Here is a 16,233-nt window from a genome sequence, read left to right as displayed (position 1 = left end):
ATGATGGTTAACCAGTTTGAATTTCTGATGGACAGGATCGATTATATTAGCAAGTTATAGAGCATACGTTCAAACTTACCGAGTGCAGGGTGAAAAATATGTAGAAATGTAATGTGTGAGATGCTTAATGTTTATGCTTATCACAGAGCGACGGTTAACTGGCCGGGTTTCTTGTGAGCAAACTTTGATTTTATTGGAAAGCCATAGGGCATACATACACCCACCAATTGTATATGAGAAAACGATGAAATGCAATGCAATGATGATGTATTTTAGGAGCAGGGGGTGAGAAGGAAATGAGTGTTGCACAATGCTAATTGTTTAACTTAGATGCAACTGATTAAAACTTAAATGGTTGGATGGACGGTAAGGTCACAAAAGAAAGATCCAGTGGCTCGGATTAGGCTTAAATGGATCATGAAACTTAGACTCAGGCTAGGCTAAATTAAACTAGGGTTGGACTCTCTCCCTCTCATTCTCACTCTCCTTGGTAGTGGGATGGAAGGGGATTTCTTGGATGATTTTTGGGATGCTTCAAATGGAAAAGGGATGAGGCTATTTATAGCCTCAAAACTCGATTTTCTTGTTATTCTTGTAAAGTCTAGGGTAAAAGGTGGTTAAAATACTATGATTGGAGATTTCCACATGGTATCATCTCATAGGTTGGATGAGGTGGTAAAATGGTGAACTTGGGTAAGGAGATGAGCATCGGAGTAACTACTCATCAACCGCACACTTAGAGAATAATAATAAGAATAATAAAGATAGTCTCCACATGCTTGAGGTATGTCAGATCAAAGAGGGGGAGTGTCACATGGCTGACGGCAACTAGGTTACTAGCTATCCATACTTGGAACTCCTTCAGCAGGCCACCTCCCTCACTAGTGTGGAGGTTCTTTTATGAAGGATGTTGCATTGTTGTTATGCACTATACTCTGATTGGGCTTGATTTTGGGCATTGGTTCGGGCTTGGTTTTAGGCTGAATTAGGTGAGTTGACTCAGGGAGTTGGATTGGTGAGTTGACTCAAGGCTCTATGATTTTAGGGTCTTAGGATTTATGATTAGATTGACAACATTGATAGGGTTGGTTGTGTTGATTGGGTTGAGTTTAGGGTTTAGGATAATAATTCTTAGGGTTTAGGTCTCTAGGGTTAGGGTTTAGGATCAGGGTTTTGGTTGACCATCCATTGGTTTAAAATCAATCAACTTATCAGCCTAGGGTGGGGTGTCTACAATCTCATCCTTGTATTACATACCTCTCTCACATTCTATTACGTATCCCCCCTTTATCACCATAACTATATTTACAACTGTTTTATCACCATATCTTACCTTAGAATCAAAGGTTATTCTACAAAATGTAATTAAGGGTTTATGATAAATAACAACATTGAGTGTAACAATAACCCATATAATAATAATAATAACTTTTTTACTATATGCATTCTTATATTTCTTGTGTAGACATGGTATTGTGATGAGAATGTTTAATAGATATCTTATGAATGAATGATAAATTCAACCATATAATATTTATTCAATATTTATATCTTATATAAATCCCAAACGAAAAATCACTAAAGTAGGGGCATACTGAGTGGTGCGAGGCATGTATAGAGATGATGGGAGAAATATTGGAGGGAGAGAAAATTCTAGAAATTATAAAGGTGCCACTAAACATAGAAACAGAGATAGCACTCACTATGTTAACTCTAGGTGATCCTTCTCCGCGTTTTACTATGTTGTGGACCACTTGTGTGGTGGCCCACTCGAGCTTTAGATTTGCCTAGTTTTTTTTTTTTTGCCTAACCTATAAAATAATCGAGTGTGATAAATCTATGATATAGATTTTACGGGGTATTATAATGGCCCCGTAGAACCTTATTTATATGGTATCCTTAGCACTCTGTCTTGCAGGCCACGCACAAAGATAAGTTATCAGACATAGAAAGAGAAGAGTACTCAAGATTCCAATGGTGTGCAATTTTCATGTTTTTGTGCTGTGGACCACTCAAATTATAGATCTGACTTGTGTTTTGGGTTGATGCCCAAATATAATCCCACATTTAGTGAAGGTGAAGCTACGAGCAGGTTTGTCAAATCAAAGAACTGAAAAGAAATGACAAAAAAATAGATCATTACTGGTTTTTACCGGTGAAGTCCGAAGGATATGCTGGACAACAACCACGTTTTGCATTCCCCAAAACATGCCTAAATTCATTTAAACTATATTACCGCTTCCTTGAAGTAGCCAAAGACTTTAGCCGCGTTAAACTAATTACGGCCCAAAAATGTTCAAAGCTGGTCGTATTACATATAGTAAATATAGATTCTTGGATCCAGAGGATAACATAGATCCTGAGTACGACGGAGACTCGGACATGCACCGAGATGGGATATAACTCGGCCAAATGTTCACCTCGTGTGGCAAGGGTCCACAGCTTGCAATATTGTACCATCTCTCTCCCAAAATGCCCCTTGAACAGGACATGAGCACCATGAAAAGGTTCGTACCCACTATAAAGATCAATTAGACAAAAATCACGCTGTTCCACTAACCAGCAGGACCACACTGTTGTAGTCAATATACAGCCGATGGTCTGACTCAGCATACAGGGGGGGTAAGCCAACTAGCTAGTGGATCAGCTCCATTTTCGAGAAGCATGATCTTCACTGCAGGGGCTACCTTTTCTATGGTACAGATGTCCTGTGCAAGTTGCATGTTTGGAGTGGAAAGATGGCACGGCATCACAAGTTGCAGTATGATGGCTGTATGGGATCAGCGCCCTTTACCTGAATACTTCTATTTTGAACAAATTAATCCTTGTGGGATGAATCCCGAAAAGAATGGTTGTGGCTTCCTCGAAAACATCATAGCATACACGTGTAAAATCCTGGCGAAGTCAGTGGGTAGGGCCATGAACCTGCCCTGTTCAATAAATCAGGCAACCCCATTTATCAGGTGGACCAGACATGTACAATGAAAATGGATTGTTAGGTAGAAAAATCAGTACTGCATGACATGTGTGGCCCACTTGATGAGTACATCACTATGGTTTTGGAACACGGAATTTGCAGATTAACCCCCAGCAGGTAAATGGCCCTGATCTCACACAGGTGTTCCGTGATGGCATGCAGGCCAGTACTTAGCATTTGTCCTATCTAAAAAGATGACAAAAGAGCATTTAGGTGAAACCAATTGCAACTCAAGTCGTAAAGAGTCAGTTTCCTCCGGTTCATTGAACCAATTGAACCGAGTCTACTCATCCATGTCAGAAGCTGAGTCAAACAATTCCCATAGTGTTAACTGCCAAAAACTAGAGAGAGAGAGAGAGAGAGAGAGAGAGAGAGAGAGTGTGTGTGTGTGTGTACATTCGGGTTCATGAATCCAACTCAACCGAGTCAACTCATCCTAGTCACGAGCTGAATCACACATATCTCAAGCTATTTACCAAAAACGAGAGAGAGAGAGAGAGAGAGAGAGAGAGAGAGAGAGAGAGAGACCTTGCTTGCACTTGGGATGAGATGCCTGAGTGTGGACAGGTGCGCATTGATCCTCTCCCTACGCCTTTTCTCAGCCTGGCTGTGGCTGCTTGAAGTGGTTATGGCCCTTGCTTCTACACTTTCTTCCATTGATGAAGAGGAGGTGGTTCCACGTACAAACCATGGGCTAGTTACATGGGCAGGCCATGGAAGGATCAAACAACCTTTGTACATGGAAGGGAACTGGGTGCGATGGGTCTCTTGAACCCGACCCGAAGGAATGCATTTCTCCATGGAAACACCTCCAAAAGAAAAATATATAACTTCTAGCAGCTACTTAAAAGAGATCCCTACCCATTTAGTACAGAAGAGCAGATCACCACAGCCTACCACACCATAACATTTCATTTGGCCATTCTTTTCTACTGACAAGACATTTCTGTACGACGTCAGTACCATTGAAACGTTACTCCCCGCTTTAGGACCGCTCATCTCGAAAATCAGGATTATCAACTTATTGGAAGGGGCACACAGTTGTATATTGATTAAGACTGACAGTTTCCCATAGATTGCGGTGGCATCGTCTACCTTATGGGTCGACCATCCTGATTTTTATCTCAACTGATTTTCATGATTGTGCATATAGTTTGGACGGTGCAGATGTTCCACATAGGCAGCCTGTTGGCGGGAAAGATATTCGTGTTGTGCACAAATTATGGTGTGGTCACTTGTAGGTGGTCAGTTCTCTTAGGATAGGCACAAATGTAGCTTCCTTTGCCATCTAGTGTTTGGAAGTATTTCGGTTTTGCTAGGCATGGCGAGTAAAATGTGGGACACATCCTACGGTGGAAAGAGGGGGCATTGTCCAGCAAAGTGTAAAGTGACGTTTTGGATCTTGCATACCCAATAAGCCCTCCAAGAAAACGCATGTTTGCAAAAGAGGGTTTTTTTTTTTTTTTTTTTTTTTAGTCTTCTAACAGGCTTTGAAAAATCTTTTAGACCAAAATGCCTTTGTACTTTGTTCAGTAATTATACGGTTTTTTAGTAATTAAGAAGTTATACATTATTTAATGCTAAGAAAGTAATGTGGACGAAAACCTTTTTTGAGCATAGGCAAGGCCCAACTTGTGGGGCCCACATTGATGTATGTGTATAATTCATGCCTCTCATCTTTTTTGCCGCGTCATTTTAGGGCTAGGGCCTAAATATCAGCCTGATCCAGAGCTTGTGTAAGCCACATAATAGAAAATAATAGTGACAGTGGCACCCACCGTTGAAACTTTCCAGGCTCATTGTGATGTATGTTAGAAGTGAACACTACCCAAGTGAGAACTTTTTGGGCCCATGACGAGCTGGCCGAAAAGGTGAACGGAACAGATCATCCTATTATTGGCCTTAGGGTATGGTACTGTAGACACCCCACCCAAGCTAATATCTTGAGAAGGCTAAGACAGTCCGAGAGCCATGATTCTATCCGAACCTCGAAACCCTAATCCGCACCCCGAAACCCTAACACAAAACCTTGATCCAAACCTCGAAACCCTAATCCATACCTCGAAACCCTAATCCGCACCCTGAAACCCAAATCTGAACCCCCAAACCCTAATTCGAACCCCGAGACCCTAATCTGAACCTCTAAATCCCAGCTTAAACTCAGGCTAGACCCTAAACCAAGCCTAACCCGGATTTCAATCCGAACTTAAACCCTGTCAGAATCAGAATATATACGCAATTCAACATAGAAACTCACCTATTCGAACCCAAAAGCTCAAAAGAAGACTATCGGACGAGCTAGCGCACCAAACGAGGTCCACCGACCAAAGCCCGGCTCGGACTAGGCTCGGGCGGTAGTTTGACTACCACCAGCAGTACTTCGACTAGCTCCGCTTGTGTGGTGCATGTATCCTCCGAGGAATAGCTGTATCTGCACCTGGAAGTCAACTTTCTCCTAAAATTACCCTTCCAGCTTATACTATTTACCTTTTTACCAACCTTAAAAGCCAATGAGAGCATGCCACATGACATTCCCCTCTCCTCAATCAATCCTAAGCTGCCATGTTAGCTTTTACCCTTCATAAGCCCAACAATTACCACAATGCCATCACAAAAGACTATAAATAACTCTCTCCTCTTCACATTTGACACAACAATTCCAAGAGAGAAAACTCTTCTCATTTCAAAGGGTGAGAGGGAGAGAAAGGAAGAGAGTGAGGGTAAGAAGGAGCTCCCAAGTCTTAAAGTTCATATTTTTTAGCTACCCCTTAACCTCCTCCTAACCACCTCAAACCCCAAGTCTAGACCGGATTGATCATGGTGCAACCCATGTCTTAGCTTATTCAAGTTCAAGCTAAAGATCTTTTTATTTTATATACAAGCATTCGTCATGACATCTATTCCCTTATCAACGCCCCTGCTTCTCTAGATCTCTAGTGAACGTATGTTATGTGACTTGTCATACATCGGATCCTATCATATCAGAAATTCCTAATGATCTAGTCTACTTTTCTTTACCTTTTTACATAAGCATCATCACATCCACCTTCTAGACACATTGTTAGACATATGATTTGGGGCTTGCTGAAATCTCAGATCTTACCACGTCAGAAATCCACGTGTGCCTAGTCCTACTTTGACTACATCATTCAACCCTTGAGATTGCCTTACCACACTAAATAGAGACCGTACATTTGTACGGGCAGAGAGGGTGCCTAATGCCTTCCCTCTTTATAACCGAGGTCCCTTACTCGAAATCCCGGATCCCAGACCAGGAGTCAATCTAAGGTAGGAGAGTCTTCGGATTTCTCCAACCTTGAATATTCTACAGGCTCTAGCCGACTGCGGGATTCTAAGATTAAGTGGCTAGTGGCGACTCCAATATCCACAAATATACCTAATCACCCCCATCACCAAAACCCAACATACAAATCAATGTGGGCACCGATTTCCAACATTCACAGAATGTGATGACTCCACTAGAGATTTGCTAGCTCGTACTAGCTGAGACCCGACTCGAAATAATGTGGTAATATAATCTTAAGGGATATTCTACATATAAACATTTGCATTCATACCTTGCATATAAAAAAAGAAAGAAAGAGAGAAAGAAAGATGAGGATCGATCTTTGGCTTACACCCATTCAAGGCTTCCGTTCACCCCATGCTTACTCATTCCAAAGCTGTCATGGAAAACCAAAAGAAGAAACCATTGTGCCTGAAAGGTACCCCCATATGACCTAAACTCATGGCTAGTAATATAGGAACCATTGCATCCATGGCCGAAATAACCCAAAATTTTAAAGCTTTGCAGGACCTTCTTACCCAATGTATTCAAAGAGAGGCTATCCAAACTATACAAGTGTCTTCTCCTAGTGTTCTAGTCATCTTAAACTTCCAGCATCCGCCCTGTAATGGGAGTTACCTTCAAACCCAATTTTCCTCGGCTGAGAATCCTTTTCAACAGCCTCTCCCTAATGAGAACCGCTATCAAAATCAACCCCTCACAGCCAGGAATCACATCCAATTCCAACATCCTCTTCCTAGTAGGAGATCTAGTCAATTCAATTGGGCAAAACCCCCCTCATATGATCCCTCCGAAATCGAAGAACTCCACGAGCAATTACGAGATATGCAGAGGAAGCTACAGAAGTAGCAAGGGGTGGATTTCCCATCCACCAAGTTCAGGGATCTTTGTCCCTTTCCCAATTCAAAGGTAAATCAAAACTTTGAGGTACTAAAATTCAAAATGTCTGATGGTATGGGGTGTCCTATGGGCCATTTAAGAGCATTCTATGGAGAGCTTAATACCATGGCAGGTAATGACAGAGCATTGATCTGTTTGTTTCAAAAATCCTTGAAAGGCGATGCGTTAGATTGGTACACATCATTAAACTACCATCAAATAAAAACTTGGGAACAACTTTCCCAAGCTTTCATTGATCATTTTGTGTATAATCTTAATGTAGCACCCAAAAGGGTAGATCTTGCTGCTTTAAGGCAAAGGAGTAATGAGTCATTTTCAGTTTACGTTGGACGGTGGCGGGCCTTGGCTGCCAGAATGAAAACACCCATTAATGACAAGGAGCAAATCTACATGATCATCCACTCGGCAAACTCGAGTATCTCTGGATACCTCGTCTCCTATCTATACGACAACTTTACCCAACTCATCTGTGCTAGGGAACAAGTCGAAGTCGGAATAAGGGCTGAGACGATCTTCCCTTGATGGCCTCATCAGGCCTCCCCAGTACAATAGATAGTGGAAGGAAGGTCTATTAGATACGAGAACGGTAATAGAAATGTTTCTAACCACCATCCAACAGAAGAAGACAATCTTATTGCCTCTACCTAAGGTGCTCAATTCGCTCCTCAAAAGGGACAATGACAACAATAACACAAAGGAAATTTCCTTAGTACCCCAAACGTTGTCAGCAGATGAGGGTGGCTTGGGAACCTAGGCAGTTTACACCGATAGCCCAAACTTATAGTGAGATACTATTCACACTAGTCCAAAGGTAAATACTTACACCGCTACTGCCTAGGCTCCCACCAAACCCTTAGCCACCAAATTATAATGAGAATGAGTACTGTGCATACCAACAATCCTGAGGCCACACAACGGACTGTTGTTTCACCCTGAAACATGTGGTACAAGATCTGATTGACAACCAAACGATTGTGGTTACCTCTCCTACTGTTGCCACCACCCATTACACCCTACAGAATCCCTTGCCACTATATCAAGTAAGCCTTATCTCATTGGGCACCCCTGTCACTAATATCATTTAGGAAGAATCGCCTTGCCATCCAATCCAATGCATCCATTCAATCATTGCCAGTCCAACACCGATACTCCCGATTTTGCAAGCGGCATGCCTATCCAATCTAATCTCTACGCCCTTAAATATGCAAGGGGCATCTCTAGCCGGTCCAATCTCCGTGCCCTCAGATCCACCCCCATTCAATCCAATCCATACATCCTCTGTCTCGTAAGGGTCACCATCTGCCTATCCAACCCTTGCTCCAACTGTTATGCTCCAAGAAAAATCTCCTTCCTCGATCAACATACCACATGCCTTAGTAAAATCAGGGCCCAGCTTCAATCATGTGGTAACTTTCCAGGAAGGACATTCTGGTACTCAAAAGGATTTAGTTAGCTCTGCTCAGTCTTCAATCATTCAAGAGAAGAGTCTAAGATGAGTGGTTCCCGCCTCTAGGAGAAAGGTCGAGAAAGAAATTAGCGTCAAGATCTTGATTAGCCTTAAAGCATCAACCATCACTTTTCAGGTCTTTGACATCATAGCTTTATTTAATCTCCTCCCTGATCGGTCTTGGATCCATAGAGTCAAGGCTCTCTCTTCAATTCTTCACCGAAAGGCCAAGTACATTTTCATAGACAAGGCGCTAACCATTCCGGATGATCCTGAACAAATCTTTCTGATAGAGGCAGTCAACCATCAAGAGTTATCCATCCCGATCATAGACATACAATGCTCTGATGAGGATATTCCATACCATAGTCTTCAGTTCAAGACTTTAAATTACATGCCTCTTGTATGTCCCATCGGATCAAACTATGACTTCCCTTTAGTCGATCACCAACATTTTTATTATAAGCTCGAATATTAAGAGAATGTAGAAATGAGAGGACTGGGATATCTACCTCTTATGGGTGAGATACCAAAGCACAGATGTATCGGAGGAGGGCAAAATCGGTAAGAGGAGGATGATCCCTCCATATACACATCAATCAGATCCATCAAGGAGGGGATCATCTATCCGGTGGGCAAGCCAAGTTCCACCGTGGAGGATCAAATGAGCAAAATGAGCCTAACTAGGCTGTTTGGAAATGACTTGGGCAAGGGGCACAAATTGCCTCTGATTGACTTGATCATAGTCTGGATCCCACCCGAGCTGAAAGAATCCAAAAAGTCATAGTGCGTGGGGGATGAGCTGAGGAAAGTGACATCCAACACCAACTCAGAGCCTAATCCCAAACTCATCACAACATTTGGGCACGACAATGAGGGCCCACCTACTGATCCGTCTGGCCCTACCTCCTCAGGGGAGGGAGTGCAGGGCAATAGTTGGTTCACAATCCCCAAGACAAAAATTAAAGAAAATAATGTTTGGCTCCTCAAACAGAATCAGGCAATCCCTGGTTCACATCGCCGTCTTTCTTAAAAAAATCTAAAAAATAAAAAAATTTAATTAGAAAATTTCCAAAAGCCAGAAACATTAGATATTTTCGAAATACAAAAATAAAATAAAATTAGATACTTGTCAAAATCCAAAAAAAAAATAAAATCAGAAATTTCTCAAAACACAAAAACAATAAAAAAAATCTTTCAAAACTCACAAGCAATAATGTGCCAAATGCGTCTATTACAACACCCAAGTTTGAAGTTGACTCATATGATTTGGATATGGAGTTAGACTTCAAACTCGTGGGTTTGAATGAAGCCCAAGATGTGAAAAATGATGATCTGACTTTCGAGCTAAAGGATTCCCTCTGAAAGTTCGAGGCAAAGGCCAATGTCGTCACAGATGATTTTGAAATCGTAAACTTGGGATCCCTTGAGCTCCCTAGAACAATACACATCAAGAGATCCCCGCCTCCTAAATACAAGCAGACAATGACAGAATTCCTGAGGCCCAGGGCTATCTAAATTTGGGTTCTCTTATGGAGCCTTACTCAGATCAAATGAAGAACCAATCATACATTATCTGTTATGAAGCCTGAAGTCAAAGCCCATTAAGCAAAGATGTCAAGATCATGTCTGAAGTCTACAACGGAGTCCACAACTTGCGTGTAAAGGAACATGCAATGTCTAAGAAGAACTTGTGATGAACGATGGAGATAAGTTATTGCAACATATCATAAAGTGCTTCAAGTATTCAAAGCTTGCATAATGGATCCATGTGCATGATTCGAGTCTTTATAACCTGGCAACACCCTAACCCCTCTTCACCATGGGGTGTAGACATCATCGAAAGAATGAGCCCAAAGGCATCCAATGGTCATGAATACATTCTCTTGGTAGGCAAAAGCAGACGTCGACAACATCCTACATCATCGGTATGAATAAAAAGGAGAATTCAAGGAAAATGCTCGGTGGTAATCTTGATACAACCAAATACATCTCACAGATATAAAGCGCACAACGATCGTTAGGACCAACGAGAAACAAGTTTGAAAGAAAGGTTAGCAATATGGTAACATTGCACATCTTATCATTGCGCCTACTAGATCCAGGGGGCAAGTCCAAGTCATGCTAGGCTGATTCACTGATCGTTTGGGAACCATCATTAGGGGCTGACTATGTTAATAACCACAATCGTAAAGCTAAAGTCAAACGACAAAAGGTTAGCATACTGAGGTACATTCCATCATCATTCGTTCCCTCCAATAAGTGTTCCAAAAAATAAAGGGTTGAAAACAAAAAGAGAAAAAAAGATAAAGAAATTAAAAAAATGGACAAATAAAAGCGCGCAGTCCAAAAAAAAGAAAAAAAGAAAGAAAAAGAAAGAAAAGTCGAACCCAATGAGTGAGAACACAAGTCACCAACCTGTTTCCCCTCATGATAGTTTAACCCAATGTCAACAGCTTCACGATCGTGATTGAAGACAAAGTCAGGAAGCTCACCAGTCAGCCGACAATGAATGGAGTTTAGCCTTCTGCCTTTATACAAGGAAAAAAGAAATCAAAAGAAAAGTAACGTGCCTAAGCAAAACGGGTGAGGTGATAACACAAAAGGGCCCCTCAAGTAAAAACAGAGAGCATATAGCGGACTTGGTGAAAACCTGAAAAAACACCAAGGGTAAAAAGAGCACAGCTGCTAAGGGGCAAGGAAGAGCAAAAAATCGGGACGTGCTGAAAATCTAAAAGGGCACCACGGGAAAAAATGACGAGAAACCTAGTCGTGGTGAAAACCTAAAAAGGTGCTACGGGCAAAAATGACTAGAAAAGAAAAAGAAAAAAAAAGTTCAGGAATAGGAGAAGTCAAGGCAATAAGCAAAGTGAAGAAGCACAAAGAAAAGATAAGTCTCAGATCAGAATTCTGTCAGACTCTACCCAAATCCAAGGGGCATGATCCTAGTATGTGCTACTCTTAGGGAACCAGGATCCCTATTAAACAACTCAGAATACCGGATTCGACGTGGGTTAAGTTCAATATTTTGATTCCACCATCTAAGCACAAGTTCAAATGCAAGCAAACACTGATAAGATATGGCACAAACAAAATTTCCATTCCTTTCAAAAAGTCTTTTTGTACATCATTTTTCTTTTATTACAAAATAAAAACAAAAGCATCCATACATATACAAGACAAGCAGCCAACAAAGTCGGGGATCCACAAAGCCAAGTTTAAAGTTCACGAGGCCTACATATCAAAACCCACAAGGCTCACAAGTTCAAAGTCCACAAGGCCCACATGTCAAAAGCCCACCAAGCCCATTGTCCAAAGGCCTATGGTTCAAGGCCCATGTTTTCAAGTCCATTTCCTATGCCCACATGTCCAAATCAGGCCCATGTTCCCCAATTGCCCCATTAATTCATTTGTAGAGGTCATCTGGCTATTCGATCTGAACCGTATAATAAAAGTCGAACGATAACGCCCTCCTGCGAGATCGGACGGATGTTTTTTAAAAAATCCCAAAATATCTTCAAATAAAAACCATTAGCCCCACCAACTCATAAGTAGAGGCAACGGGACTGTTTACTTAACTTGTACAATAAAAACCGACGACGATGCCCTCCCTCGAGATCAAACAGATATTTTTCAAAAATCCTAAAAATATCTCAAATAAAACTGTTAGCCCTGGCCAACTCATCAGTGGAGGCAATGCGACTATTTAACTTAACTTGTACAATAAAAACTAGACGACGACGCCCTCCCGCAAGATCGGACGGATGTTACCAAAAACTCAAAAATATTTCAAATAAAAACCGTTAGCCCCGCCAACCATTAGTGGAGGCGATGCGACTATTTACTCAACTTGCACAAATAAAAACCGAACAACGACACCCACCCACGAGATCGAACGGATATTTTTCAAAATCCAAAAAATATATTTTTAAAAAATCCTCAAGGAGTCTAGTTCTAAAGGGAATAACTTTCAAATAAAAAATTTAAAAACTGCACGTGGCGCACAGTACACTGAGGAATCTTCCATATTCTCCAGTTGCGGCCAGTGCAAACAGTTAAATAAGATTTGATCTCTTCCGATTTCCCTCGAGGATGATCGAATCCGTACATGATACATGTACGATTGGATTGATTTGTATATCTGGACAGTCGTATGAATGCTAGTAGAAATGAGTGGATCTATCTCTAGAAAAAATAATGTAACTCAAAGTGATAACAATCCATTGTAACCAAAGTATCAGAATTAGTAGACTACATGACAAAAGATTACCTGCACATACCTAGTTCGGGATGTTCGAAAAATTTGATCGAGTCCAAGTCGGCGTATTGAGTTCCCCATAAGGCCGCACGAACGTGCATGGTAGCTAACCACTTTGAGATCAAACAGAACGAATACTCCTAGGGTGATTACATAGCAAAGAAAATGACAGATCAAATAGTACAGGAATCATCGTAAAGCCGCAATGAACGCGCAGTGGCCCTACTTTCAGACTTACCCTCCAATGCTATTAAAAATCTGACGTGAAAGGGTTGTGATTGGTGACCCATAATGCCGCATGAACACGCAGGGACAATCACAATGTTTTCCTCAACCCTCATGATATGTGCAAGTCATCTTTTTCCCAAATAATCAATTGACAATGATACAATGGTAGGCAACAGATTCGAATCACTACCCTTTCTGACCAGAAGGGTGGGGTGTCCACTCGCTTTGGCACTCGGTTGCTTACAACCTTAGCCAAAGAGGGGCATCTGTAGACACCCCACCCATGCTAATATCTTGAGAAGGCTAAGGCAGTTCGAGAACCTTGAAACCCTAATCCACACCCCGAAACCTTGATCCAAACTTCAAAACCCTAATCCGAACACCAAAACTCTAATTTGCACCCCGAAACCCTAATCCGAACCACCAAACCCTAATTCGAACCCCGAAACCCTAATTCAAACCTCTAAATCCTAGCTTAAACTTAGCCTAGACCCTAAAACTAGCCTAACCCAGATTCCAATCCGAACTTAAACCCTGTCAGAAGCATAATTGTAAAAACATAATTATATTATACAATTAGATTATAAAAACATAATTATATTACACAATTATAATATTATATAATTATATTACAATTATAATATAATATTATAAAAACATAATTATATTACACAATAATATAATTAGACCTAAAACCTTCACAATTGTGTCTTTAGATGGGCTTATACAATTCAAAAAATCCCTCGCTCTGAGATTTTCTGGATCACCTCAGACAAAATCAAAATAGAGATTTTCTTGAACAATCTCACAAACCAGAAATGAATTGAATTATAGAAAAACCAAAAACTTATCTGCGTGATGATTCTAAAGTAGCCAGATAGAACTAACTTGATGATGACGTAGATGTTTAACGTTTAGTCTTGCAAGTGTATAGGGTTTTAAGTCTAGATGATTTTTTATTAAATCAGAAAGAGCTTTGTACTGATTTTGATCTCAAGGAAGGGTAAATCAAATATCCCTTTTCAAAATGTGAATGGAATAGAGAATCAAAATAAAAAAAATAAGAGCTACTTTAAAGAATCTTAAATATGCACAAAATAGCTTAGAATGTACTCAAAATTATCTCAGAGTGATTGCTTAAGAATGATAAGAATTGAATAGAAAAGTCTGAAATTCAAGCACTATTTATAGGTGAAAAATTGGTTCACACGATTGGCCTTATCCAAATAAATTTTTAAAAATTCTGGCGCCATAAGATTTTTCAGTTGCATAACTGTCCTTGTTGGTCCCACAACTGGCCTAGTGGCCTGCTCGACTGGTCATGGATACTACCTGACTGGTCATGTGAGTCCAGATTACTCGTTGAAAAACAAGTCGAGCACTGCACGACTGGTCGAACACTATTCACACAATTGGTTGAGCAGTTTCCAGTACTAGTTGTAGACCAACAGAAAAATTCTGAAAATTCATAACAAATCTTGGACTAGTCGAGGAAATACTAGGATTGGTCCTGGTCAAGCCAGTGCTAGGGCTAGTCGAAAGAACAGAATTTTACACTTATAAAATGACCAAAATGATTGACCGAAAGTATGAAATGATCTAATCATGATTTAAGGTCAATCTAGGTCAATCATAGCTTACTTGTGAGATAGAACATATGAACACTTAATCTATTGATCACTTCAGTAGCTTTCATTCTAGCGATCTTCAAAGCTTGAACTTGACATACCAAACATAATTTTCAACTAGGTCTTGAGTTCTTAGACTTTTTTAGTTCCAGATCTTAAACCGCAATGTTCTTGAAAACTCTGTCTTCTCTCAATATATGAAAGTCTTCACTTTCTTCCAGTTTGAAGATCTTGGTAAGTTTGTCGTAGATATTAGTAAGATAGATTCAGCACGAATAAAACGAACATCGAAGATTCAATGTGAATAGATGTACAAGCTTGATATAAATCAAGATACAAACTTAAATTGGTTTGTCACACCAAAATTTGACAAAACATAGGGTTTATCAACATAGTACTTTCACACCCTGGCTCAATGTAAATGTATCGTGATATGAAGAGACAGTATTTTTAGGCAGGGATGAGCACCAAATAGCAAGTTTTTTGGCCAAGTGTGACATATGTCAGCGTGTTAAGGCTGATCATCAGAGACCGCTAGGTCCATTATAGCCATTGAGCATCCCGTCATGGAAGTGGGAGCATGTATCCACCGATTTTATTATGGGCTTGCCGAGGACTCAACGCAGTCATGACGCCGTCCGGGTTGTCGTGGATCATCTGGCTAAGTCGACACATTCTTTTGCTAATCATGCGACTTAGCCTATGGACTGGCTTGCCAGATTGTTTATTGATGAGATTATGAGGCTGCACAATGTCCAGTTTCGATTGTTTCTAACCGAGACCTGAGGTTCACATCTTAGTTTTGGAGGAGCTTCCAGAAGGCGATGGGGTCTACCTTGCAATTCAGCACCATGTATTATCAGTAGACCAATGGGTAGACCGAGAGGGTCAACTAGATTCTTGGGGATATGCTTAGGGCTTGCGTGATCGACTTCTCAGTTAGCTGGGATGAGCATTTGCACCTGGCTAAGTTCGCATATAATAACAACTATTAGGCGACCAATGGCATGACTCCCTTTGAGGCCTTGTATGGCAGGCCATGTAGATCTCCCAGTTGTTAGGCTAAGGTTGGAGAGCACCGTCTCCTAGGCCTCGAGCTTGTGTAGTAGACACTGGAGGTTATCAACATCATTAGGCAGAGGATGCACAGATCAGAGCCAGCAGAAGAGTTTTGCTGATCGCCGACATCATCCCTTGGAGTTCGTTGTTAGGGATAAAGTCTATCTCAAGGTCTCACCCATGAAGGGCGAGGTTCAATTTATATCGAAGGGCAAGCTCGCCCCGAGGTTTATTAGACTTTTCGAGATCACTAGGCACATTGGCATCTTGACCTATAAGCTTGCCTTACCTTCTCAGTTGTCTAGCATCCACAACGTTTTCCATGTTTTGATGTTGTGGAAGTGTGGGTCAAGCACCATTCCCATGATTGATTAGTAGCTTCTTGAGGTCTGTGAGGATGCTTCTTACATTGTGAAGCCAATCCCCATC

The 16,233-nt window shown here is 41.0% G+C and overlaps 1 protein-coding gene across 1 annotated transcript in view; it reads right to left on the bottom strand.

Moving 5' to 3' along the window:
- LOC131253361 (transcription factor bHLH30-like) overlaps positions 1 to 3,825 on the bottom strand; it is a 47,697-nt gene extending 43,872 nt beyond the window's left edge. Inside the window, exon 1 of the mRNA XM_058254331.1 lies at positions 3,506 to 3,825. Coding sequence (XP_058110314.1) covers positions 3,506 to 3,778 — 273 coding nt within the window. The 5' untranslated portion in view covers positions 3,779 to 3,825. The remainder of the gene's footprint in view (positions 1 to 3,505) is intronic.
- Between the last annotated feature and the right edge of the window lie 12,408 nt (positions 3,826 to 16,233).

This window comes from Magnolia sinica, chromosome 8 (genome assembly GCF_029962835.1).
Source record: "Magnolia sinica isolate HGM2019 chromosome 8, MsV1, whole genome shotgun sequence".
NCBI classification, from domain to species: Eukaryota; Viridiplantae; Streptophyta; class Magnoliopsida; order Magnoliales; family Magnoliaceae; genus Magnolia; species Magnolia sinica.
The sequence above is the reverse complement of the archived record's forward strand: the minus strand, read 5'-3'. Positions and strand labels throughout refer to the sequence as shown.